The sequence below is a fragment of the Poecilia mexicana genome, unplaced genomic scaffold (genome assembly GCF_051168715.1).
Source record: "Poecilia mexicana isolate PSO_F unplaced genomic scaffold, ASM5116871v1 scaffold_4, whole genome shotgun sequence".
Classification (NCBI taxonomy): Eukaryota; Metazoa; Chordata; class Actinopteri; order Cyprinodontiformes; family Poeciliidae; genus Poecilia; species Poecilia mexicana.
In genome coordinates this window covers 2,439,736-2,467,660 of record NW_028263373.1, presented here as the reverse complement: position 1 = coordinate 2,467,660, position 27,925 = coordinate 2,439,736, and the positions used below count along the sequence as shown (strand labels likewise).

The window sequence follows — 27,925 nt, the reverse complement described above, 5'->3', positions numbered from 1 at the left end:
CTATAATTAATCAAGTTATTGTCCCTACTTTATAATCTTTCTCGTTTTTATGACCACTGAGCCATGTTTTTATTCTGTTCTCAGGTTTCTGACCGCTGAGGTAAAGAGGCGTTTATAACAGCCACACCAGCAGGGGGCAGCAGCGGTCACTCGCTCTGTTTCCGTTGGTAGCCTCCCTGGCAACAGGCTGAGCTGACAAACAACATCCGCCCGGTCTGCATCCTCCTGCTCCTCATCACCTCCAGGTGAAACTAATGAGCGGATTTTCTCCTCCGTGACGCCGCAGTTTGATGTCTGACATGGAGAACCCGCCGACCGGAGAGCCGCGCTATGTGAAGAGGTGAGACCGGAAACATGACGTTACTGCTGGGCTCGGTTCGGTTCGGGTACCGCCTCACAGATGTTAAAGAAGATGTGATTATATCTCAAGCTTCTTTTTAATTAAATATGATTATGTTTTTACGTGTAAAAGCTTGTTTTGGTCCGTGAGAAGCGAGAAATTGTCTGAAACGTGTTACCATGGCAACAGCAGGTGTAATCAGTGGCGTGGTTCTTCCTGCCTTTTTGATATTTAATTTAGTTTTTCTGTGTTGCTGCATCTGAGAATAATAATAATAATAATTTACCAAGGTGATTTGTAAATTACTTTTCTTTACGTCTTTTATTATCATCTTAAAGTAAATCCCTTTAAAATGTTTCCTTTTTTGTTTTGTCATTTATTGTAAATCTACAAATTTCCTTATTTTATATGTATATAGTATATAGTATATTTTTGTTTAGCATATCTGTATCTTGATTTATATACATTAAAGTTTTTTATTTTAAAACAAATAGAAAGTAATTTAAATTAATGTTGCTGGCAATTTTTTAACACTTAACACTCGGGTTAAATAAAAAAATATCTAATTTTTGCATAAATTCATTGATGAAATCAATGAAATGGGGATGAAACATTTCATAAAACCCTTGAGTATTTGCTGAATATTGGCATTCATTTAAATGAACGGTGATGTTGGTGCATAATATTTCTATAAAGGTAAAATAATAGATATTTTTGGGGTTAAAATCTGAGAAGTACTGGATTTTATTTTCTCCACTTCCTGTTTCTGGGCCTGCAGGAGGGTGAAGGGATGCTCTCTGGACGTTCACCCCACTGAGAAGGCTCTGGTGGTCCAGTATGAGGTGGAGGCGACCATACTGGGAGAACTGGGAGAACCGATGGTGGAAGAGCGCAAAGACTGTCAGAAGATGTGAGGAAATTAAAGTGTTGAACTGAAATGATTCAATTTTAACTTGGGATGAACCGATCCACGTAGTTCACTTCTGATACTGATATCTGAGGTTTAGTATCGGCCGATGTGTTACAGAAGAACAGATGAATTTACTTAAACTTATTTTTTCTAACTGAAACTTAAATATACTGAATTACACATTTATCTGATGACTCTGCACCAGTACGGCTCACCGAAACGCCAGCAGCTTCACCAGCTGGTCAAACAACTTTAATTTGTTCAGTCAGTGAAATTAGGAGCAGATCAGCCAAAGTAAAAGAAATAATAAAGAAACTGAAACCGACAGACATGTAAAAATAAACAGTAACAATCCTTCTTTCTAATGGCTCAACATTCTGAAAATAACTTAGAATAAATAATACAGAATGATGTTGCAGCAGGTATAGAATGAGACTGAATAGATCAGCATTTAACCGATAATATCAGGATGATACAGATATTATCTCATCTCTAGTTTTAAGTCGAGTGTCGGTTCCAGGATCCGTCTGAAGAGCCTGAACGCCAACACGGACACGGCTTCTCTGGCCCAGAAGGTGGTGGAGGAATGTCACCTGATCCACCCGTCCAAGCTGGCCGAGGTGGAGCAGCTGCTCTTCTACCTGCAGAATCGGAAACAGAGCAGCGGTACCAAACCCGCCTCACTTCCTGCTCGCTGTGTCTGGATCCCGCTCTCAGCTGATCCATCTTTCCACAGACAACCAGGAGAAGAAGAACATCTCGCCTCGGGACTTCACGCCGTACGCCGGAGTGGAGGTAGGAGCCGACGGTCTGACCGCCGCTGTTCCTCTGCAGCGTCCGGGTCAACCTGTTCCCCTCTGCTGCAGCTGGACGAGGAGGCGAGCATCGGCAGCATCGACGAGTACGTGGAGCTGCTGTACGAAGACATCCAGGAGAAGATCCGTGGCGCCGCACTCATCTTCCAGCTGGCCCGTAACCCAGACAACCTGGAGGAGCTGATGCAGCATGGTAACGGTGACGCAGCGGTGTAACGCTGACGCAGCGCGGCGTGACGCAGCGCGGCGTGACGCAGCGCGGCGTGACGCAGCGCGGCGTGACGCTGACGCAGCGCGGCGTGACACGCGGCGTGACGCTGACGCAGTCTCTGTCTGTGTTTCAGAGGTGGTACTGGGAGCGCTGGCCAGAGTGCTGAGAGAGGACTGGAAGCAGAGCGTTGACCTGGCAACCACCATCGTTTCCGTCTTCTTCTGTTTCTCCAGGTAAACGCAGGAAAACGTGGCGCTGCTGTCAGATATGAATAATTTTAGTAATTCTGTCCGACCTGAAACAGGAGATAAGATGATCTCTTTATCTAGTGTATGTAAACTTGTGGTTTCACTGCAGCTTCCAGGTTTAGACTCCTGGTTGCCTCTCCTGTCTTCCCAGCTTCTCCCAGTTCCACAGCCTGGTGACCCACTTCAAGATCGGCGCCCTCTGCATGAACATCGTGGAGCACGAGCTGAAGCGCTTCGAATTGTGGCAGGACGAGCTGCAGAAGAAGAAGAAGGCCGATATCCTTTAGGCCCGCCTGCAGCCGCGCAGCTGATTAACGTTCCGCCGCAGGTCTGAGCTCCTTAACGAGATTCACCTGACGAGTTCCCCGACAACCAGAGTCTGAGGAAGGATCACGACAAGTCGCTGAGGAAGTACCAGAGTCTGCTGGCCAAGCAGGAGCAGCTGCTCAAAGGTCCAAACCTCCAGGCCTCCAGCTGGGACCTCCAGCTGTGACCTCCAGCTGTGACCCCGCCCCGCCAGGTGAACCTCTGTCTGCTCCTGGTCTCTGCAGTGTCTCTGTATCTGCTGCTGAATCTGGCTGAGGACACGCGGACGGAGCTGAAGATGAGGAACAAAAACATCGTCCAGATGCTGGTGAAGCTGCTGGAGCGCGACGACCAGGAGCTGCTGCTGGTGGCCGTGTCCTTCCTCAAGAAGCTCTCCATCTTCCTGGAGAACAAGAACGACATGGTAACAGAAACATAGAAATCTACAAAATAGAACAACATGGTAACAAAGAGAGAAGGAGAAACAACCACATGGAGAGACGGAGGGTTTCCCTTCTTCTTCTTCTTCTGTTTTTCTTGTGTTTATTTTCAGATGTAGTCTCTAGAAAACATCTGTAGGACCTGAAAGTATTTCTGTAGAACATTAAACAACGTTGTCAAAGTGACTGAGAGCTTCAGCATGTTGGTTAAAGTTTGTAATATTTTAAGTTTACACCAAATTAAAAAACGACGTCAATAAGTTCAGATTAATTATGGAGGAACTTTGATCTGCTCTGATTCACAGAATCAGTTTAATTCAGACACACTCGAGACTTTCCCTGCAGGATCAACTCTTTAGAGTCAAACTACTCAGACTTTGACTAGGACACTCCATAACTGTCTGTTTCTTTGTCTTTTTTTTTTTTTTCATTTTTGTGTCTTTCTGCGTTTTCTTCCTTTCGTTTTCTGTCCCTTTCTTTTGGTCTGTCTGTATTTTTTCTTTTTTGCCTTCCTTTTCTATCTTTTTGTTTGTTTCTTTCTTTCTTTCTTTTTTCTTTTTCTTTCTTTCTTTCTTTCTTTCTTTCTGTTTCTCTGTGCTGTTTGGATCAGACATGTGGCTTTCTGAGGCCTACTTCGTGCCGTCAGACGGGTCCAGGCCTTCATCAGGGTCAGCTCCCTCATCCTTTCTCAGGGTTTCGTTAAATCGCCGTTCGATTCCCTGCTGGTCGTCGCTTCAGTTCTTCCTCGTTTCTCTCGCAGCCAGACGTGAACCGGCCAATCAGAACACAGACCTGCTGTGAAAGCTTCACCTGATTGGCTGTTGAAGTAATTTCTTGTATTTATTTGTTCTGTCGCCTCCTGCAGTGAATGTGGATCTTTCCCAGAATCCACCTGGTTCTGATCAGCCGGTGGGTTTTTATCAGAACCAGACCCGTTTGGACCCGATTTAATCTGCATCTTTGATTCAGAGTAAATGTCCAGCAGGAAGGTTCTGGTTGGTTAACGGGTCGGGTGTCTGACCCGGTGGTTCTGCTCAGCGACTGGACCCGGGTCGCTGCTGCTGGAAGCAGAACTCTGGCTGTAATTGATCCAGGCTGCAGCTGATTAAGCTGCTCTGCTGGTTTCCCACACAGTAGCAGCAACTGGTTTAACTGGGAGCAGGTCGGGTCAGAACAACTTCTGAACTGGTGGCTCCGCCCTGATCCGTTCAGAACCCGGGTCCACTTCTGAGCCGAGGCGTTCATCAGCTCAACGTTTCCACCTGCAGGACGGGAGGAACAGCCCAGGTTCTAACACCGGGTATCAACCGGGTTCTGGTTCTGGTTCTGATTCTGGTTCCGGCTCTGGCTCTGGTTCTGGTTCTAAACAGGAAGCCTCTGTGTGTCTCTGCGGTTCTTTCTCCTTCAGGTTTTTAAACGTCGGTCTGTCCCCCCTCCCTCACCCTCCCCCCTCCCCCCTCCCTCACCCTCCCCCCTCCCCCCTTTGCCCTCCTGGTGTTGCAGAGCTGAGCTCCTCCCAGCCTGTTTCTGCTGTTTTTGGTCCTAGTTGATCGGGCCGGATCCGGCCGTGTTCTGACCGCCGGTCCCTGTCCCCCCAGGCGGAGGCGGCCGCCGTGGAGAAGCTGGCCCGCCTGCTGCCCTGCGACCACCCGGAGCTCCAGAGCGCCACCTGTCGGCTGCTGCTCAACCTGTCCTTCGACGCGGCGCTGCGCGGCCAGATGGTCCAGGCCGGCCTCGTTCCCAGGCTCTCCTCTCTGCTGGGTAAGCGGTTTCCGTGGTTACGGGCATCACGGCTGGGCGGAGGCTCTGAAGCGTCTCCGGGGGCGGATCCGATAGCAGAACATAATTAACAGAATATATTTGTTAGAATAACATGGCAGAACCTCGGCGCTCAGCTTGTTTTTGTAGCAGCGAGTCGGAGAAGCAAAGGAGTCTTCAGAGGTTCGGGGGGCAGGAAGTTCCCTGAAATATCGCGCCGCCTCACAGTTGTGACACTGTTGGGTCGGCCTGAATCAGCGAGAGTCCGTTGGGCTCCGCACGCCGACGCCGGCGCCATCAATCATCCGCCGGCTTCCCGCCTTTCATCCGGCGCGCGGCATGAAGGCCCCGCTGCTCCTGTAAGGAGAGGAGAGCCTTTGTGTCCAGACCTGACGAGAGGTCGTGACCCCTGGAGATCAGATCCCCTCCCGTCTGGTCCAAACCGCCGCCGACCTGAAGGAAGACCTGAGCTCCAGTCCTGATTCCTCCTGCTGGATTTTTCCCGCCCTGGGTGACTCTGGACCGATGTCCGACCCGTCTGCTGCCGCTGCTGAGCAAGCTCTGCACCGGTGGCAGCTTCTCTCCCTTCAGCCACAGACAGCAGAACTGGCTCCCATCAAGTCAGACAGCAGGGAGTGAAACAGCGATGAAAAGGAGCCAATCAGAGCTGCGATGTGGAGGAACGTCGATGTGACCCTTTAAAAATGAAAACATAATTTTTATAAAAAGATCTCAGAAATCTGCCAGTTTTAGAGAATCATAATGTTTTTAGATTTTATAATCAAGAGAAATATGAACATTTTTACTATAAAATTAAATTTTTCTCTGCAGGATGCTGATATAAAATTATTCCAAAGAAACTAAATATTACTGGAAATAAAACTGGCCAAAGCTGCATTTATTATTTTTATATCTACATTTCAAAACATCTGTTGGTTTTAAAGATTCTGTGGAAAGTCCAAAGATCCGCAGACAGCAGATCCCTACAGGTAGACATAGATATAGATGGCATAGATTCTGAAATCCTGACAGTTAAACTTACTATTACAACAATAAATAATAGAATTTGTAGTTATTTCTTAATTCTACATAATATAATCAATATAAATTTGGACTAAAGTGCAATAAAACTTGATCTTTAATCGGTTTCAGTCCAATAAAATCAGGAATTAATCATCTTCATCTGTAAAAGTGGGAAGACTGATGATGGGATGTCTTCTTCCTGGGAATAACTTTAAACCAGTAAACCGTCCCGTCAGTTTAGGCTCCATTCACACCAGCCCAGTTCACTCCAGTCTGTCTGTCTATAAACTCTGGTCCAGTTAATGAGGTGTGAACGCGAAGCGACCTCTGACCTCTGGTCCTCCAAACCTCGTCTGGGTTCGGTTGAAGTGAACTCTGGTTCGGTCGAATGTGAACACCAAGCGGACCAGAGACCGCTCCAAAAGCAGGAAGTGGACTACAGCACAGGGCATTCTGGGTAAATCCAACCAAAGCTAACATGCTAGCCTAGCCCTAGCAGCAGAAATGGCTCCTGGTCTTTAGCCTAAAGAGAAATCCTCCATCTGAGCCTCCATCTTGTTTCCATCTGGTGAAGAAGGAAGTTGCTCTCAGTGTCTTCAGAGGTTTTTGTGTCGTTTCCTTCAGTGGTTCTTGGTGCAGCGCCCCCACAGGCCAGGAGGGGAACAGGTTGGTTTGACTCAGAGCCACAGCAGCTGGAGGTGGAGCAGATGATGGAGTTCCGGTTCCAGTAGAACCAGAACCAGAACAGTGGACCATCAGGAGGAAAACACCTTAATGTGTGTTCTGGTTCTGGTTCTGGCTAATGAGAAGCAGATGTTCTGAAAACTGAGACTGAAACTTATTAAAGGCAGTAAAATTGATGCTTCCTCCTGGCTTCCCAATTAAAGTGACAGCAGAACTCACCTTCTCTCCCTGGGCCCCATCTGGTTCTGATTCTGACCCGCCGTACGGACAGGGACCGGTTTAAACCGGGTCAGGCCGGTGGGCGGGGCATGGCAGGGCGCTGGTTCTGGTTCGGTGATAAACCGCTCTCTTAACACATCAGACTGCACTCTGAGGCCCGTTAATTCTCCGGGTCAAACCCATAAAGCTGCCGGGTTCTCTGCTGGTCCGGTCCGGTCCGGTCCGGTCCGGTCTCTGCCTCCCTGCAGCTGAGCTTTAAACATTAAAGATTCTGCAAATCTAATGATCAATAATCAATAATCAGGCACCAACTGGATAAAATACTGTCAGATAAACATTCAGCAGGAATTTATAACCTCCCCAACAACCCCAGGAAATCCTCAAAGGTTTTGAAACATTGAATAAAATCAGTTTATGATCAAAGCTGTAAAATAAGGAAAACGACGTCTCTGAGGTTTAATTCTCTGCCTGTAAATATGTTCAATACACAAACAGTCTGGCATCGTGAGCCCCATTGTGGTTTGGAATAAATTCATGGTATTTTTACATTTCAGTCTTGTATATTATTATTACTACTGTTATTATTGTTATTACTACTATCATTGTTAGTCTTGTTTTTTATACTCTGTTTTTAACTTTTAGTTAAAGATTCTGCTGTTGCACCTGAATTTTCCATTTGCAGGACAATAAACGCTGCTTCTATTCTTCTACATTTACTTGTTAAATTGATGTTAATTTTATTATTTACCTGCATATGTCAGACACTTGGAGCAAGCTGGAATGGTAACACTGTGCATGAATGAATCAGATTTACCTTTTAACATTCATGAAGAAAACAGCAACAAACAACAACAAACAACAACAAACTGCAGCAAACAGCAGCAAACAGCAACAGCAGCAAACAGCAACAGCAGCAAACAGCAACAAACTGCAGCAAACAGCAACAGCAGCAAACAGCAACAGCAGCAAACAGCAACAGCAACAAACAGCAACAAACTGCAGCAAACAGCAAACAGCAACAAACGGCAGCAACAGCAGTAAACAGCAACAGCAACAAACAGCAACAAACTGCAGCAAACAGCAAACAGCAACAAACGGCAGCAACAGCAGTAAACAGCAACAAACTGCAGCAAACAGCAACAGCAACAAACGGCAGCAAACAGCAACTGCAGCAAACAGCAACAGCAGCAAACAGCAACAGCAACAAACTGCAGCAAACAGCAACTGCAGCAAACAGCAACAGCAGCAAACAGCAACAAACTGCAGCAACAGCAACAAACTGCAGCAAACAGCAACAGCAACAAACGGCAGCAAACAGCAACTGCAGCAAACAGTAACAGCAGCAAACAGCAACAGCAACAAACTGCAGCAAACGGCAACAAACGGCAGCAAACTGCAGCAAACAGCAACAAACGGCAATAAACAGCAACAAACAGCAACAAACTGCAGCAAACGGCAACAAACTGCAGCAAACAGCAGCAAACGGCAGCAAACGGCAACAAACTGCAGCAAACGGCAACAAACTGTAGCAAACAGCAACAGCAACAAACGACAGCAACAGCAGCAAACAGCAACTGCAGCAAACTGCAGACCTTTAGGACCAACGTAAAGATGAAAGAAGCCCAAAGTGTAAAAACCTGTTTGTTTTGAGCCGACTGTAGTTTTCTGTTCTTTACTGTCGGCTGCTGAGCCGTGAAAAGCTGCAGCCGCCTGCGGTTGACCTCCGACCCCTGGCTGTTAAACAGTTCATTCAGGCCGTTAATATTTGTCCAGGAACAGTGGGCCCCTCCTGGATGTGGTCGGCGGCGTCCTGCGGCGCGTTGCGGGACAAGCGGTCATTCATGGCTGACCCGCCTCCTGCCTGTGTTTGTGTTGCAGCTGACGAGGCGCAGAGGCAGCTGGCCATGTGCGTCCTGTACCACATCAGCATGGACGACAGATTCAAGCCCATGTTTGCTCACACCGACTGCATACCGCAGGTAAGGCTGGCTAACGTCGAGGCGCCCGCAGACCGAGGCGCCCGCAGTTAGACACGATGGGAGGGAACCCAGCCTGACACCGGTTCAGGTTCTGACCGGGTTCTGGGTCCATTTTCCTCTTGACATGTTTGACATATCAGCTTTAAACTTAGGATTAGCCATTTTAAGGGCTAAATGATTTCCAATGAATCTGCAGACACAGTGGTGCACCAGCAACAAAGAGCCGCAGTTTATATAGCAGCGTGCAAAACCCAGCTTTTATTTTGATAGTCCACTCCAAAAACAAATTGACAAATTAGCATTAATATTTAGCTCTGACCTAGTATTTACAGCTGAATATTTAGCTTACTCGTTAGCTTGTTCATTAAATATTTAGTTTGGCCAAAGATTTAGCTAGCTTTAAATTAGAAATTTAGCTCACTCTTTAATTTGAAGCACACCAAATATTTAGTTAGCAAGCTAAATACCTAGCTTGCTAATGAAATAGTTAACTAATTAGTTACCAAGCTAATTACTTAACTTGCTAAGTAGTTAGTTTGAAGCTAAATAAATATTTACTTAACCAGCTAGATAATTAGCGTCAAACGTCAGTTTAAAACTAAATAATTAGCAAAATAGTTATTTATTTTACAAATTACAAATGTTTTGTTATCAAAACTGATTTTATTTGGTATGAAGCTAAATATTTAGTTTCGAGGTGGATATCTAGTCATGCTAAATATTTACTTTGCTAAATAAGATTTAATTTAATTGGTAAAATTAATCACTATGTTGCTTATTAAGTATTTATTTTTAAGCTATGACATTTATAAATGCATTAATAAGTTTGACTTTTAAAAATCCATCCCTTTTTCCCCTTATAGCCTAAGATATCATGGTGATGTTTTCAAACGGCTCCCTGCTCAGAGAGAAGGAACATTTGTCCAGGTTCTGTCTGCGGTTCTGATCCAGATCAGTCCAGAATCAGATTCCCTCTGTGGGAAAACAAAGTTTCCCCTCAGGCTCATTTGCTCGCAGCGTTTGGAGCGTTAGCTGCTGCGACCTGGGCGCTGCGCTGCGGGCGCTCCCCCCTGACCCGGCCGACCCGGTCGCCGGCTCCTCTCCTGTCAGCCGATTGGCCGGCGCCGCGCGGCGTTAGCTTGCTGGGATTGGGTGTAAATGCTGTCCAGATGTGGATGTGAGGCTCTGCTGTTTGTTCAGAAGGTCGAGTCGGCAGCAGATCAGAACCTCGGCAGCGTGACCAGGATGTGACCTCTGACCTCGGCCCCGCCTCCCTCGCTCTCACTGATCCTGCTGAGAGACTTGGACTAAATGAAAGAGATGAATGTTTTTTCTCACATCCACAGCAGAGATCCTCAGACTTTTAGTTTGAAGAGGAAACGGAGCGTAAAATCAGACAGATAGAAATATTCATTTCAGTCTTTGGGGAAACTCAGCATAAATTAAGATGAGCACATTATCCTGAAGAGAGGACAGGACATAAAGATGTGATTATTGTATTTCTGTGGGTCGTTTGCAGCCCAACGGAAAAGGAAACATGACCCAAACAGATCAGATTGTAGGACGTTAGCAGCTGATTGAGGCTCAGACGTCATGGGTTAATACGTTAAGGTTTATCTTCTGACCTGAATTTTTTAATTTTACGTGATTTTTTTTCATGCCTTCAGAATCTGAGCTGTGAGTAACGTGACATGAAGGAAACATGGAGGTGGTTTATCTGGTAGTGATGATGATATGACGGGGTTAATGTGAAGTTTTTACTGATGTGGGAAGTGAAGCTCGGAGGAGCGTTCGGCTTCCTGAATCAGTTTTCTGCAGATGTTTTCCTCCGCCTGCTCTGTCGGCTCCTGAAGGCTCTGCTCCAGCCAAACATCTGAAAACATCAGTTTCATCCATTTCTACAGCTTCTCAGTGGGATTCAGGTGAAGGGTGGACGTTTATCGTATCATTTAAATTACTTCTAAGTATTTTGATTTATCGTTTCTTCGTTAATTTTCAATTAATATTTAAAGTACCCTTTAATTGTCCTTACTGTCGGGATTCATAGTTTTCTGTTTTTCACCAGAGTTTAATAAAAGCATCATGTTGAACCCGACTGGTCCTGAAGACGCGTTACGGATGGGAACGTTTTTCAAGTGCGACGTTTGTGATTGTGGGGCTACAATCACTGTGACACACAGTCATACAGTTTCCTAAACTTTTATTATAACAACTGTACCACCAAATATTATGATAAAACGTCTGAGTCCATACCGCCCCTAATTAAGGTCTGCACTTTGACTAGGCCATTCTAACCCAGTCCATCATGTCTTTGACTGGATGTCCTGCTGGAAGGAGAGAAACGAGGAAGGACACACTTTTCCTTCTGTTTGTGTTTGTAATGTGAAACAAACATTGAGGTTCAAAGGTCATGAATACTTTTCAAAGCACTGTAAACATGTATCCTGCCTGATTGTTGACTTTAGTTCCAGAAAGTCTCTGCTGACTCAGCAGATCCGTCCGGGTGTGAAAACATCAGTAATAAGCTTTTCTGTTCCCACCTTTTCTCCACGAGGCTCCGCCACTGATCTGACCCCCCCACCCTTCAATGGGGTCACCGTCCAGGAGCAGCAGCGAGGCGGAGCAGGCTGCGGGCCCCGGCGGCCCCCGGTGGCCGTCTGCGGTAAATGAGCAGACGCAGGTGCCAGAGAGTCTAGACGAGGCTGATTTGGGATCCGGGGCCCCCGGTATGTGATACCTAACCCCGGCCCCGCTGACGCTCCTGATGCTCAGCTCCTCACAAGAGGAGGAAGAGCTGCACCTCCTCCAGACCTCCTCCTCTCAGCTCAAAGCCTTCCCTGTTTAATGTTAAATCAGACAGAGGAGACGGGTGGACAGATGGGAGGATTAGCATGAACTAGCATAATGAACTAGCATAAGGCGCTACCATGAACTAGCCGTCTCAGCTGCAGATCTCCAACATGTCCGGCTTTAATTATCATGTTTCTACTGAACTAGAACCTGGAACTGATTCAGTCTGACTGATTCCTTTAGAGCTGCAGCCTAATGATTCATTAACCGGTAGTTTATTAAACTGTGGAGGTTATGATCAGTTATTATTATAAATCTCTGGTATCTCCATCGTTGTCTTTTTTGTCGTTTGGGTCAGATTACTGATGAGTCGTGAATGTGAAGGAAGCCTGAGCGCTGATTCCTGCTGGGTTAGCGCAGCTAGCTTCAGCTCCCTCAGCCTGGATTCATCCGTCAGACTCAGACCTGTTGGGTTTGTTCATGATGATAAAAACAAGCAGCCGGGTTGAAACGAGCTTCTGCAGGACGTCTGATACATTTAGCATTAAACTGATCACATCAAAGTTTTTTAAAGGTTTTCTTGGCTCTAGTGGCCTTTAGCCTCAATCAACACATGGGCTGTGCCACCACAGCAACACATTAAATTATATTTTTGAGTTTATTGATATTTATTGATGCTCTCATGGAAGCAGCAGCAGAAGAAATGATCAGAGTGTCGGTTCAGTCTGGAGGAGTTCAAAAGTCTTTTGACCCCGCCCTGTTTAGGCTCCGCCCTGTTTATATCCCGCCCCGTTTAGGCCCCGCCCTGTTTAGGCCCCGCCCCGTTCTGGCTTCAGAGCTGGAGTTAAACTGGAATTGGGCCAAGTTTACCTTTGACATTGTGGGCTGGACTTTAAAAATCCAAAACTTTAATGTTTGAGAAATGTTCAGATGAGACGTCTCCTGTGATTGGCTGGTTCTGACCCAGGTCAGATCGGGTGAAGCATCTACCTGACCCGATGATGATGATGATGATGATGATAATTGATTATGTTGTCTGGCAGCTGATGAAGATGATGCTGGGCGGTGAGGAGCAGCTGGATGTGGAGCTCGTCTCGCTCTGCATCAACCTGGCCGCCAACCGGAGCAACGCTCAGGTGTTCTGTGAAGGTTTGTGCTGCTCGACCAGAACTGACCCATCAGAACCGACCCACCAGAACCAACTGACCGATCAGAACCGACCCATCAGAACCGACCCACCAGAACCAACTGACCGATCAGAACCCACCCATCAGAACTCATCAGAACCGACCCATCAGAACCAACTGACCCATCAGAACCCATCAGAACCGACCCATCAGAACCAACTGACCCATCAGAACCCATCAGAACCAACTGACCGATCGGAACCGACCCATCAGAACTGACCCACCAGAACCAACTGACCGATCAGAACCCACCCATGAGAACCCATCAGAACCGACCCACCAGAACCAACTGACCGATCAGAACCCACCCATCAGAACCGGTCCCAGCGTCTCCTCCCTGCCTAGGGAACGGCCTGAAGCTGCTGATGCGGCGGGCTCTGAAGCTGAAGGACGTTCTGGTGATGAAGATGATCAGGAACCTGTCTCAACATGGCGGAGCCACCCAGAACCTGTTCCTGGTCCGTTTCCGTGTCCGTCGGCGTCGCTGCGGCGCCTGAGTCCCGGTTAGACGCTTTGTCCTCGTCTGGTCTCTGCAGGACCACGTTGGCGACCTGGCGGCCCAGATTGGCGAAGACGAGGCCGAAGAGTTTGTGATCGAGTGCCTGGGAACCCTGGCCAACCTGACCATCCCGGACCTGGACTGGGAGCTGGTTCTGAGGGAGTACGGCCTGGTTCCGTACCTGAAGCGGCGCCTGAAGCCAGGTGAGTGTCTCCAGACCGCCGTGACCTCCGGCTGCCATCGCTCAGGCCCGGTTATCAGCCAGGAGTCGACTGAGGATGGAGAAGAGACACGGCTTCCCTCCTTATCTGGAGCTTTGATGGTCGCTGACCTCTGACCCCGCCTTCATCTGTCCTGAGTTCATCTGAGCGCCTGAAGGAAGGTCTGAAGGTCGCGCTGCGTTCAGGGTCCGGAGGATTACAAACGTTTCTCTATATTCTACCAGAATATTAAAAAACTAAACAATCTAATGGTTTTACATAACTGGAAACTTTCCACACTGGAGGGAAACAGTTTTAGGTGAAAGGTCAGAGGTCAGGAGATGTGGCTCGGCTACCAGGCTGCTCCCTGCCAACACAAAGCATCTTATCTAGAAAGAAATGTGGAGGAACGCAGCAGGAAGAATCAGACTGCTGCGCTGGGCGGTTTCCTCCTGACGCTGCGTTTCCCGACAGGCTCTGCTGAGGACGACCTGATCCTGGAGGTCGTCATCCTGATCGGCACCGTCTCCATGGACGATTCCTGTGCCGCCATGTTGGCCAAATCCGGCATCATTCCTGCTCTCATTGATCTCCTCAACGGTGAGTCGCCGACTCTTCCTGTCGGGTTTCACCTCCAGCTGCTGGAGCCGTTTACCGACAGGAAGAGTTTAAACTCATGACGTCTTTTCAGACATTACAGTTTTCACTGTAATTTCTGAATTACAGTGGCATTCACTCGTATTAGAGTGAATGCCAGCAGTTCTTTAGCAGTAAATTTTTGCCAAAACAAGAACATTCCAGAGTTTGAAATGTCAAACATTTTAGATTTCTGAAATTTTTCCAAATTTTTCAATTTCCAAATGTTTTCTAGATAATTTGTTTTCAAACTCAGAAATTTTCAAGTTTCTCTAGAAAATGCCTGAGATCTTTACGCAGAAATGAGCTGTTTTTCTGTCCATGGGGGTTTTGCTCCTCTGTGGAGATGATGTGATCGTTTTTCTAGTTTTTTGGGTGATCTAGAGAAGCGTTTCCTGGAGAGCTGAGTGTTTTTCCTGTTTCTGTTTCAGCCCAGCAGGAGGACGACGAGTTTGTCTGCCAGATCCTCTACGTCTTCTACCAGATGGCGTTCCACAAGGCGACCAGAGACATCATCATCAAAGACACACGTATCCTTCCCACTCCGCTGGAGGAATTCATTCCCATTCATCCCCATTCATCCTCATTTCTCCCCATTCATCCTCATTTCTCCCCATTCATCCTCATTTCTCCACATTCATCCTCATTTCTCCCCATTCATCCTCATTTCTCCCCATTCATCCTCATTCAACCCCATTCATCCTCATTCATCCCCATTCATCCTCATTTCTCCCCATTCATCCTCATTTCTCCCCATTCATCCTCATTTCTCCCCATTCATCCTCATTTCTCCCCATTCATCCTCATTTCTCCCCATTCATCCTCATTTCTCCCCATTCATCCTCATTTCTCCCCATTCATCCTCATTTCTCCCCATTCATCCCCATTCATCCTCATTTCTCCCCATTCATCCCCATTCATCCTCATTCATCCTCATTCATCCTCATTTCTCCCCATTCATCCTCATTTCTCCCCATTCATCCTCATTTCTCCCCATTCATCCTCATTTCTCCCCATTCATCCTCATTTCTCCCCATTCATCCCATTCATCCTCATTTCTCCCCATTCATCCTCATTTCTCCCCATTTCTCCCCATTCATCCTCATTTCTCCCCATTCATCCCCATTCATCCTCATTGATACCCATTCATCCTCATTTCTCCCCATTCATCCTCATTTCTCCCCATTCATCCTCATTTCTCCCCATTCATCCTCATTTCTCCCCATTCATCCTCATTTCTCCCCATTCATCCTCATTCATCCTCATTCATCCTCATTTCTCCCCATTCATCCCCATTCATCCTCATTTCTCCCCATTCATCCTCATTTCTCCCCATTCATCCTCATTTCTCCCCATTCATCCTCATTCATCCCCATTCATCCTAATTTCTCCCCATTCATCCCCATTCATCCTCATTCATCCTCATTCATCCTCATTTCTCCCCATTCATCCTCATTTCTCCCCATTCATCCTCATTCATCCCCATTCATCCTCATTTCTCCCCATTCATCCCCATTCATCCTCATTTCTCCCCATTCATCCTCATTTCTCCCCATTCATCCTCATTTCTCCCCATTCATCCCATTCATCCTCATTTCTCCCCATTCATCCTCATTTCTCCCCATTCATCCTCATTTCTCCCCATTCATCCTCATTTCTCCCCATTCATCCCCATTCATCATCATTGATACCCATTCATCCTCATTCATCCTCATTCATCCTCATTTCTCCCCATTCATCCCCATTCATCCTCATTCATCCTCATTCATCCTCATTTCTCCCCATTCATCCTCATTTCTCCCCATTCATCCTCATTTCTCCCCATTCATCCTCATTCATCCCCATTCATCCTCATTTCTCCCCATTCATCCCCATTCATCCTCATTGATACCCATTCATCCTCATTTCTCCCCATTCATCCTCATTTCTCCCCATTCATCCTCATTTCTCCCCATTCATCCTCATTCATCCCCATTCATCCTCATTTCTCCCCATTCATCCCCATTCATCCTCATTCATCCTCATTCATCCTCATTTCTCCCCATTCATCCCCATTCATCCTCATTGATACCCATTCATCCCCATTCATCCTCATGATGAATGGGGATGAATGGGAATGATACCCATTAATATCATTAATGGGTATCATTCCCATTAATGATGGGAATGATACCCATCATTAATGGGAATGATGGGTATCATCATTCCCATGATTAATGGGAATGATGATTCCCATTAATGATTAATGATATCATTAATATCATTAATATCATTAATGATATTAATGATACCCATTAATATCATTAATGGGTATCATTCCCATTAATACCCATTCATCCTCATTCATCCCCATTCATTCCCATTCATCCTCATTCATTCCCATTCATCCCCATTCATCCTCATTCATCCCCATTCATCCTCATTCATCCCCATTCACCTGACGGCGTTCCAGGAAATCTTCTCCTTTACTCCCGACACCAGAAGCTCCGGCGTACTTCGTCGACCTGATGCACGACGGCAACGCCGCCATCCGCCGAGTGTGTGACAACACCCTGGACATCATAGCGGTGAGTGGCGCCTGCAGGAACGGCTCCCCCTGCTGGAGGAGGGCGGTAGTCTGTCAGTGACGATCATTAAATCGTAGTTATGAGTCACCAGGGACTGGTTTCTGTTAGGAGCTCATTTTTATCTGTGGTCACTAAAATCCTTCTTTCCTTCGACTCTTCGTTGGTTTCCTAACCTTCTGAAGGCTCTGAACAGAAAACATTTCATAATCTTTATTCTTCTGCTGCAAGCAGAACCAGGATGTTATCAGCAAGTCCCCACCAAAATAAAAGCATGATGAACAGAGACTAAAGTAATTTTCTACAAGTCCAAGTCAAGTTTCTGAAGACTTAAACATTTTCATCCTTGTAGTCGACCTGCTGGCTGCGTGACTCTAACTTCATGTAACTGTTATATTTTAATCATTTTTCATTTAGGAATAACGAAGCTGCAGCAGGAAGAGATGAAACCCAGTAACTCTTCTTCCTGTTGGGACTCTGCTAAAGCTTTTATTGTGTTCATCGCAGGATCTGTAATTAATTAACTGCATTTTAATCAAAAACAATATATTGACAAAATAAGCAACATTTTAATTCAGAAAACGTATGAAATAAATAGATAATATGTCTATTTATTCTTAATCTGTTACTGATTATTTAACCGTCAGATTTAGGCTTTTATTTACATAATTACTGGATAATATGAACTATAGATCCTCAGTTTTCCAGGTTTTTCCGAGAGAGAAACAGGAAATCAAATCTTCTCGTCTGAAACCTCTTAAAACCTGATTTCAATTTGTTTTCTCAATAAAATTAGAAATGTTAGATATTTTTAATATTTTATTGTGTTCTCCTGGTGTTTGACCATCCGTCCATCAGCTGGCAGACCGGCCAGTGATTGACGGCTGCGGTTCGCTGCCGGTCGCAGCGTGAGCGCTGCCAGACCTCAGATCAGCGTAATTATCTGCAGATTAAAACCAGGCGGCCAATCGGACCGAAGGAAGTGTTTCATTTAAATTATCAGGGAGGCGATTTACGCTGCGCCACATGAGAGGCAGGAGGGGCATCTGGAGAGTGTCAGGGGCCGACGGCACCGTCAGGGGAAACACACACACACACACACACACACACAGACACACACAGCGAACACACACACACACACAAACACACACACACACACAGCGAACACACACACACACAGCGAACACACACACAGACACACACACACACACACAGACACACACACAGCGAACACACAGACACACACACACACACACAGCGAACACACACACACACACAGCGAACACACAGACACACACACACACAGCGAACACACACACACACACACACACACAGCGAACACACACACACACACACACACACACACACACAGCGAACACACACACACACACACAGCGAACACACACACACACACACACACACACACAGCGAACACACACACACACACACACACACACACAGCGAACACACACACACACACAGACACACACACACACACACACACACACAGCGAACACACACACACACAGACACACACACACACACGCACACACACACACAGCGAACACACACACACACAGACACACACACACACACACACACACACACACACAGCGAACACACAGACACACACACACACACACACACACACACACACAGCGAACACACACACACACAGCGAACACACACACACACAGACACACACACACACACACACACACAGCGAACACACACACACACACACACACAGCGAACACACACACACACACAGACACACACACAGCGAACACACAGACACACACACACACACACAGCGAACACACACACACACACAGCGAACACACAGACACACACACACACAGCGAACACACACACACACAGACACACACACACACACACACACACACACACACAGCGAACACACACACACACAGACACACACACACACACACACACAGCGAACACACACACACACAGACACACACACACACACACAGCGAACACACACACACACACACACACACACACACACACAGCGAACACACACACACACACACACACACACACACAGCGAACACACACACACACACACACAGCGAACACACACACACACACACACACAGCGAACACACACACACACACACACACACACAGCGAACACACAGACACACACACACACACACACACACACACAGCGAACACACACACACAGCGAACACACACACACACACACACACACACACACACACACACACACAGCGAACACACACACACACACACACACACACACACACACACACAGCGAACACACTCCCGGACCAGGAGTCCTGAAAGCCTCACCTTTGATCAGAGCAGCTGAGGACAAATCAGATTCATGGAGAAATTTCTAGAAGCTCCAAACAGGAAGTAGACGAGCTCTCACTGCTGATCAATAACCGATTAGTTAACCCCAGCGCCGCCGCTGGCTCTGCTCCTGATGATGATGAAGATGAACGCTGCGTGATGAAGACTGAGGTTCAGAGTATTGAAGCTGCAGGGAAACAAAATATTTCAGCAAAAATCCTTCACCTGTAGCAACAAGAGCCAAGCTTTTAAAGATGGCCGCCATGGCTGGCAAGGTTTATCACAGATGAATACTTTTAGTGCCAAATCTCACATAAATGGACTCTTAGAAATCATACCTTCAAATAATGCTTGGATTTCTTAAGATGGCTGACATGATGGTTGTGGAAAATGAATTTTCACACTAAAATCACCAATTAGATGAATGTCTGATCAGAGTCCAAACATTCTGAACTAGAGCAATCATGTAGATTTTCTTGGTCTTTTTCAAAAGACCATCTTGAAATTCAAGTGGCTAATGGGAAATATTAGAAAAGTATGATGATGTATATCTTCCAAGCTAAATATTGCTGACTAAGCTTCAATGTCCTGAGTTTGGACTTTATCTGTCCAGGCAGCAGAGGAACCAAACCAGACTTTATTTGACCGAAATGTTAAAACGTAATTCCTCTGAGTGTTCACCTGCAGCCGAATCATCTGTCCCGCTTCGTCTCTCCTCAGGAATACGACGAGGAGTGGGCGAAGAAGATCCAGACGGCGAAGTTCTGCTACTACAACAGCCAGTGGCTGGAGATGGTGGAGACCCGCCAGCTGGACGAGCCCTTCCTGTCCGGAGACGACGGGGAGTCCTTCAGCGGGAACCGGGACGTGCTGGAGCGGCCGGACCTGTTCTACGCCGCAGGTACCCGGAGCCTTCAGAGCCCCGTGTGGGAACGGACCCGGTGTTCGGTTCGGGTCTGAGTGTGTCGTGTCGTTCAGATGGGATTCTCTCCGGAGACGGATCCATCAGCCCCAGTTTCTACGCAGACATCCAGAGCAGCGAGCTGGGAGAGGCCGGAAACCTGAGCAGGTATCCAACACGCCGAGCTGACGGTCCAGCGTTTCCGAAACAGAGAGGCATGATGGGAAACTTGGGGCCAATGCCAAGCTCCGATATTTATATCGCTAATCAATATTACCGATATTATAGACATTTCTCTGCCGTTTAGAAACCATAAACTGATCCAGACTGTCAAACTACAGAGCTTCAAAATCCGAGTTTGAACAAACCTTGGAGTCACAGCATGGCCTAGTCAAAGTACAAAACCAGGAAGTGGAGTAGAAGAAGTGGGTCAGGCAGGATGTGGTCGAGGAAATGCTGCATTAAAACACTTCAGGCTGACCGAGGGGGCGGAGCCAGAAAGTAACTAATGAAGTAACTTGTAATCTCAACTAGTTACTTTCAAAATGATCTAATCAATGATCGGTAATCTAAAGTTACTCTTTCAAGGTAACTATGACATCACAGCACATGACCGCAGCCAGGCCAGAATAAACATCGGTTGTTATCGGCCCAGTTTTATCGGACTGGTTCCGATGTTAATGTCCCTAATCCTACCTGGACAGTCCAGGCCTGAAACTCCGGGCTCCGTGTTTGTTAGGAAGCACTGAACTCTGACCGGCGCCGGTTCCCCTGCTGGCTGACCGGGTTATCGGACCGGTCCCTGAAGGCATCGTTCCACCCCCTGAGAAGCTTTGAGAACAAACACTCTCCGGCCGCCTCCGCGGCTCCAGTGGATCTACCCACTCCATTCCCAATCCCATTCCGACATTCCGGCCTGAAACTTAAAGCCGATGGCTGGGAATTAAAAACTCATTGCTGTTATCACCAGAACCGACCTCGGGTTTCCTGCGAGTCCCCAGAACCAGGCAGCAGCTGACGGGATCCACGGCTGAGTTGATGGATCGTTTGGGAAATCCAGAGTTGATTCAGAGAAATTTGTCCCATTATCGGAGCGCTGCTCGCGTGAGATGAAGCTCCTGTCGGCAGGAATGTTTTCCTTGGCCGCGGCCGGGTCCAGAACCCGATCCGAGCAGACGACAGACGCTTCACCTCCGTGGTGTTTGTGTTTTCCCGTTTTCCCGTCTGTCAGCCCGTCTCTGACAGCCCGGAGCGGCGGGGGAGCCGCGCGCCTTTCATTTGGACTCAGCAGAATAATCAGAGCCAGCTCGGCCGCCGGTTCTGAACCGCGTGAAATACAGTGTGAATCGGACCTCAGAGAGCCGGGCCGGAACGTCAGGAACGTGTCTGAGTCCGACAGGAACGCTGAACATCACCTGATAGAAACGATAAAAATGATTTTAAGGCTCTTCCTGCTTTAAATAGGCCGATTTCCAGTTTCCAGAACTGAAACATAAAGAGTTTAAATTGAACCCATGAAACGGGTTAGAGGAAGGAGGAGCTGATCAGGCTGTGGAAGCCTTTCTACAGAGTCTGGCATCCAATAAATACACGAACATTTTAATACAAAATTATGCTGCAAAGCTACTGAGTAGACATACAAACTGAACAACAATATTAATTGTTTTTAATCTGTTATTTAGGTTATTCTAACATCTGATAGGCTAACTCCGTTAGCACCACTGAACACAACAGTTTTTTCCAGAATCCAATCAGATCGTTTAGAAGCAGAAATTAATACCAGAGGCCTGAGAGAAGAAGACGCTCCGACGCTCCGTCACTCCGACATTCTAACTCTCCGTCGCTCCGTCGCTCCGTCTCTCCGTCGCTCCGATGCTCCGACGCTCCGTCACTCCGACATTCTAACGCTCCGTCGCTCCGACGCTGCGACGCTCCGTCGCTCCGACGCTGCGTCGCTCCGTCGCTCTGACGCTCCGTCGCTCCGACGTTCTGACGCTCCGACGCTCCGTCGCTCCGACGTTCTGACGCTCCGACGCTCCGTCGCTCCGACGCTCCGTCGCTCCGACGTTCCGACGCTCCGTCGCTCCGACGCTCCGTCGCTCCGACGCTCCGTCGCTCCGACGTTCCGTCGCTCCGACGCTCCGACGTTCCGATGCTCCGACGTTCCGATGCTCCGTCGCTCCGACGTTCCGATGCTCCGTTTTGCTTTAGGGATGTATAAGGCAGAAACATGGGAATACAAACGTTCTCTCCGGAACCTGTTTACAAAGAAAAGAAGGGATTAATTGCATCAAATTTTAAATGCATTAAAATGTAAGTAACTGTATTTATTAACCAGTTTTTCACTGTAAATAGAAAATGAATCATCCAACAGGTTTGATTCAGCTGCAGATTTAAACACGTTTCACTTTTCTGAAACATTCAGACTGCTTTCATTCCTATAAATCCTGCAGCTTCAGATTTTAACTGGGTGGATAGAAACAACAAAGACAAGAAATTTATATTGAATTGTGATTAACAGTAGTAGTTTCTGTGGTTCCTCAGATTTTAATATTCTGGTGAAATGTTTGGTAGACTGTGAAAGACATTTATCATTTTCACCACTGGGACGTTTTGACTCCATCCACAGGAACTGCAGACAAAATGATGGAAAATTAATTTCCTTTCTCGATATCCTGGCAGCAGAAGGTAAAACTGAGGCGATAAATTCCCTCTAATGCGGCTTCTTAAGGGGAAGTGTCTCAGATTCTCCTCCTGGTCCGGTCCGGTCCGGATCCCGCCATGATCAGAGCTTCACTGTTCCTCCTTTAGCCCAAATCCCAAATCCTGTCTGACAGCCGTGGCGTGTGGAGAGGGAAGGGACATATTTCTGCCCCGGGATGGAGGGATGAGGGGGAGGGAAACACGGCGGAGGAGGAGAAGAGGCGCTGGAAATAATTTAGATAAAAACTCGCCATGACTGCAGCGCGGCGGGGAAAAGCAAGCAGCTCGTATTTTAGCCGGACAGGAAGAGAAACGCTCCCACCTGCTGGAGAAATCCCAAAAGTTCTGGATGTGAGGTCATGATGTGAGGTCACGATGATGTGATGTGAGGTCACGATGTGAGGTCATGATGATGTGATGTGAGGTCATGATGTGAGGTCATGATGTGAGGTCATGATGTGAGGTCATGATGATGTGATGTGAGGTCACGATGTGAGGTCATGATGATGTGATGTGAGGTCACGATGTGAGGTCATGATGATGTGATGTGAGGTCACGATGTGAGGTCATGATGATGTGATGTGAGGTCACGATGTGAGGTCATGATGTGAGGTCACGATGTGAGGTCATGATGATGTGATGTGAGGTCACGATGTGAGGTCATGATGATGTGATGTGAGGTCATGATGTGAGGTCATGATGATGTGATGTGAGGTCACGATGTGAGGTCATGATGATGTGATGTGAGGTCATGATGTGAGGTCATGATGTGAGGTCATGATGTGAGGTCATGATGATGTGATGTGAGGTCACGATGTGAGGTCATGATGATGTGATGTGAGGTCACGATGTGAGGTCATGATGATGTGATGTGAGGTCACGATGTGAGGTCATGATGATGTGATGTGAGGTCACGATGTGAGGTCATGATGTGAGGTCACGATGTGAGGTCATGATGATGTGATGTGAGGTCACGATGTGAGGTCATGATGTGAGGTCACGATGTGAGGTCATGATGATGTGATGTGAGGTCATGATGTGAGGTCATGATGTGAGGTCACGATGTGAGGTCACGATGTGAGGTCACGATGTGAGGTCATGATGATGTGATGTGAGGTCATGATGTGAGGTCATGATGTGAGGTCATGATGTGAGGTCATGATGTGAGGTCATGATGTGAGGTCACGATGTGAGGTCATGATGTGAGGTCATGATGTGAGGTCATGATGTGAGGTCACGATGTGAGGTCATGATGTGAGGTCATGATGATGTGATGTGAGGTCACGATGTGAGGTCATGATGTGAGGTCACGATGTGAGGTCATGATGATGTGATGTGAGGTCATGATGTGAGGTCATGATGTGAGGTCACGATGTGAGGTCACGATGTGAGGTCACGATGTGAGGTCATGATGTGAGGTCACGATGTGAGGTCACGATGTGAGGTCATGATGTGAGGTCACGATGTGAGGTCACGATGTGAGGTCACGATGTGAGGTCACGATGTGAGGTCACGATGTGAGGTCACGATGTGAGGTCATGATGTGAGGTCACGATGTGAGGTCACGATGTGAGGTCACGATGTGAGGTCACGATGTGAGGTCACGATGTGAGGTCATGATGTGAGGTCACGATGTGAGGTCATGATGTGAGGTCATGATGTGAGGTCACGATGTGAGGTCATGATGTGAGGTCACGATGTGAGGTCACGATGTGAGGTCATGATGTGAGGTCACGATGTGAGGTCACGATGTGAGGTCATGATGTGAGGTCATGATGTGAGGTCATGATGTGAGGTCATGATGTGAGGTCACGATGTGAGGTCATGATGTGAGGTCATGATGTGAGGTCATGATGTGAGGTCATGATGTGAGGTCACGATGTGAGGTCATGATGTGAGGTCACGATGTGAGGTCATGATGTGAGGTCATGATGTGAGGTCATGATGTGAGGTCATGATGTGAGGTCATGATGTGAGGTCATGATGTGAGGTCACGATGTGAGGTCATGATGTGAGGTCATGATGTGAGGTCACGATGTGAGGTCACGATGTGAGGTCACGATGTGAGGTCATGATGTGAGGTCACGATGTGAGGTCACGATGTGAGGTCATGATGTGAGGTCATGATGTGAGGTCACGATGTGAGGTCACGATGTGAGGTCACGATGTGAGGTCATGATGTGAGGTCACGATGTGAGGTCATGATGTGAGGTCATGATGATGTGATGTGAGGTCATGATGTGAGGTCATGATGTGAGGTCATGATGTGAGGTCATGATGTGAGGTCATGATGATGTGATGTGAGGTCATGATGTGAGGTCATGATGTGAGGTCACGATGTGAGGTCATGATGTGAGGTCACGATGTGAGGTCACGATGTGAGGTCACGATGTGAGGTCATGATGTGAGGTCACGATGTGAGGTCACGATGTGAGGTCACGATGTGAGGTCATGATGTGAGGTCACGATGTGAGGTCACGATGTGAGGTCATGATGTGAGGTCATGATGTGAGGTCACGATGTGAGGTCACGATGTGAGGTCACGATGTGAGGTCATGATGTGAGGTCACGATGTGAGGTCATGATGTGAGGTCATGATGATGTGATGTGAGGTCATGATGTGAGGTCACGATGTGAGGTCATGATGTGAGGTCATGATGTGAGGTCGTGATGTGAGGTCATGTGGAGCCAACCCCCCAGCCCTCCAGGGCCTTTCTCGTCATCCTTCTCCTCCTCCTCCTCCTCCGTCTCCATGGCGATCCCTTCCAGCCATGAACTCCTGGTTCCCACTCCCACTGTGGACGGCTGGAACGTTCCGGGCCCCTGCTGGTCCGGTTCATGGCTGGAGGACGGATTGGGCCCAGAGGAGGTTTGGGAGTGGAGTGAGAGCTCCACCTAGTGGTGAGTCCTGTCTCTGCAGCTTCAGCTATTCTGAACTGTGGAGGTTAAACCTTCAGGGTCATGAAGACGGTTCAAAGGTCGGCCTTCTGTCAGCTGAAGGTCATCAAAGGTCAGAGGATCCAGAGAAACTGATCCATGCTTATCGTAGTGATTACTGCACAGCAGGGCCGGGACCAGCCCTCTGAGGCCCTGAGCACATTTTCATTTGGGGCCCCCAACCAACCATAAGCTTCATCGTTGCTAAGCTACAAGCTGCTAGCATTAGCATCATTTGTACTTAGCTTACATCATACCAGTGTAATTATGGTGGCTGATTTTAACTTTTACAGAAATAACAAACTGAAATCTGAAATAAAAATGTCTAAATTCTGAAACGCAGAGTGGTATTTAGGTTTGCCTTATTATTATAACTTTTGGAAAGTAACATCACTAAGTTGCAGTAAAAAATATAAAGTTTGACATCTTTCATTTCCCCAAGAGGCAGAAGGAAGAGATGAAATATTTTTAATATGGCTGTAAGAATAATAGAGAAAATGTTTCTAAATGTGCAAAGACAAAGATCATTTTATTTATAGAGCAGATTTCCAATACAAAGCACTTTACAGGATTTAAAAGGAAACACAAACAACAAACCAAAGGAAAGAAGGAAAAGCTAATAATGTTGATCCAACGTAAATCAACTAGATACTCGATACATAGTTGATATTGTTCAATACGGCTCGGCTGATATGCCCAAACCTTTTAAATCTGGACTAAAAACCCACCTGGTTACAGCCGCTATACTGATCAGCTTATACCAAATCAGCTGATCAATATTCTGTTTATTAATCATGATTATTTTGGTGATGGAACTTTACGAAATGAAATGTTTATTTATTGGTTTTAATAATTATTGATTATATGACGTGTTTGATCTGCTGTGTTCCTGAAATGTTCTGGTTCTTATTCTGGTTCTGGTTCTTATTCTGGTTCTCTCTTTGTCCTTCAGCAGTTTGGACCAGTTCGTCCCGTCGGTTCCGGTTCCAGCGGACCGACCCGTCAGCGACTGGAGTTTCCGACCCGATGAGCGGTTCTTCTACAGCTACACTGCCAACGCTTCCCAGTAAAGCCGGATCCTTCCCCGTGGTCTCAGACTTGGACTAGGCCTTCTGGTTTTACTCTGTGTCTCACAGAACCTGGATGGGATCTGCTCCGTCTTAAACCTGCGGTGGGTCAGGGGTCAAAGGTCATTGGGTCTCATTCCCCCGACTGGCCTCTAAGAGGCACTGTGATCAGAATCATCTAATCTGATTCTGTAATCCACCGGTCCTCCACCGTGTTGAACTGTGGTTCACCTGGGTCTAGTTAAAGTCCTTTTGTGTGTGTGGTGTTGTTCTGGAGTTGTCCAGCAGGGGGCTCACACTGCCTGACCAGTCGTTCCTCTGCCGCCATGTTCTCCTGTGTTTCCTGTTTTTAGGAACAACCTGAATGTCTTTCAGTCTCAAACCTGAAGCTCAGTGAACCAAACGATTTAATCCAAACCGTTCAAACGATTTAATCCAAACCGTTCAAACGATTTAATCCAAACCGTTCAAACGATTTAATCCAAACCGTTCGGAACGATTTAATCCAAACCGTTCGGAACGATTTAATCCAAACCGTTCGGAACGATTTAATCCAAACCGTTCGGAACGATTTAATCCAAACCGTTCGGAACGATTTAATCCAAACCGTTCAAACGATTTAATCCAAACCGTTCGGAACGATTTAATCCAAACCGTTCAAACGATTTAATCCAAACCGTTCGGAACGATTTAATCCAAACCGTTCAAACGATTTAATCCAAACCGTTCAAACGATTTAATCCAAACCGTTCAAACGATTTAATCCAAACCGTTCAAACGATTTAATCCAAACCGTTCAAACGATTTAATCCAAACCGTTCAAACGATTTAATCCAAACCGTTCAAACGATTTAATCCAAACCGTTCAAACGATTTAATCCAAACCGTTCAAACGATTTAATCCAAACCGTTCGGAACGATTTAATCCAAACCGTTCAAACGATTTAATCCAAACCGTTCGGAACGATTTAATCCAAACCGTTCAAACGATTTAATCCAAACCGTTCGGAACGATTTAATCCAAACCGTTCAAACGATTTAATCCAAACCGTTCAAACGATTTAATCCAAACCGTTCAAACGATTTAATCCAAACCGTTCAAACGATTTAATCCAAACCGTTCAAACGATTTAATCCAAACCGTTCAAACGATTTAATCCAAACC

The 27,925-nt window shown here is 46.8% G+C and overlaps 1 protein-coding gene across 1 annotated transcript; it reads left to right on the top strand.

The window, feature by feature from the left end:
• Positions 1–94: 94 nt before the first annotated feature.
• On the top strand, positions 95–27,088 carry kifap3a (kinesin-associated protein 3a). Its single transcript, XM_014997729.2, has 20 exons — positions 95–340; positions 1,119–1,250; positions 1,771–1,916; positions 1,987–2,045; positions 2,117–2,258; positions 2,410–2,509; positions 2,676–2,800; positions 2,878–2,976; positions 3,076–3,254; positions 4,869–5,031; positions 8,833–8,933; positions 12,767–12,872; positions 13,256–13,368; positions 13,447–13,612; positions 14,084–14,209; positions 14,677–14,775; positions 16,727–16,812; positions 19,873–20,053; positions 20,131–20,221; positions 26,646–27,088. The coding sequence occupies exons 1-20, from the start codon at positions 291–293 to the stop codon at positions 26,761–26,763; spliced, it is 2,382 nt and encodes a 793-aa protein (XP_014853215.2). The 5' UTR covers positions 95–290; the 3' UTR covers positions 26,764–27,088.
• The last annotated feature ends 837 nt before the right edge of the window (positions 27,089–27,925 follow it).

Excerpts from the sequence above, each read along its gene's own strand:
- kifap3a (XM_014997729.2), top strand. The coding sequence starts at position 291 with ATGTCTGACATGGAGAACCCGCCGACCGGAGAGCCGCGCTATGTGAAG. Across the intron at positions 3,255-4,868 it reads TGGAGAACAAGAACGACATG|GCGGAGGCGGCCGCCGTGGA; the intron begins GTAACAGAAACA and ends CTGTCCCCCCAG. Across the intron at positions 13,369-13,446 it reads CCACCCAGAACCTGTTCCTG|GACCACGTTGGCGACCTGGC; the intron begins GTCCGTTTCCGT and ends TGGTCTCTGCAG.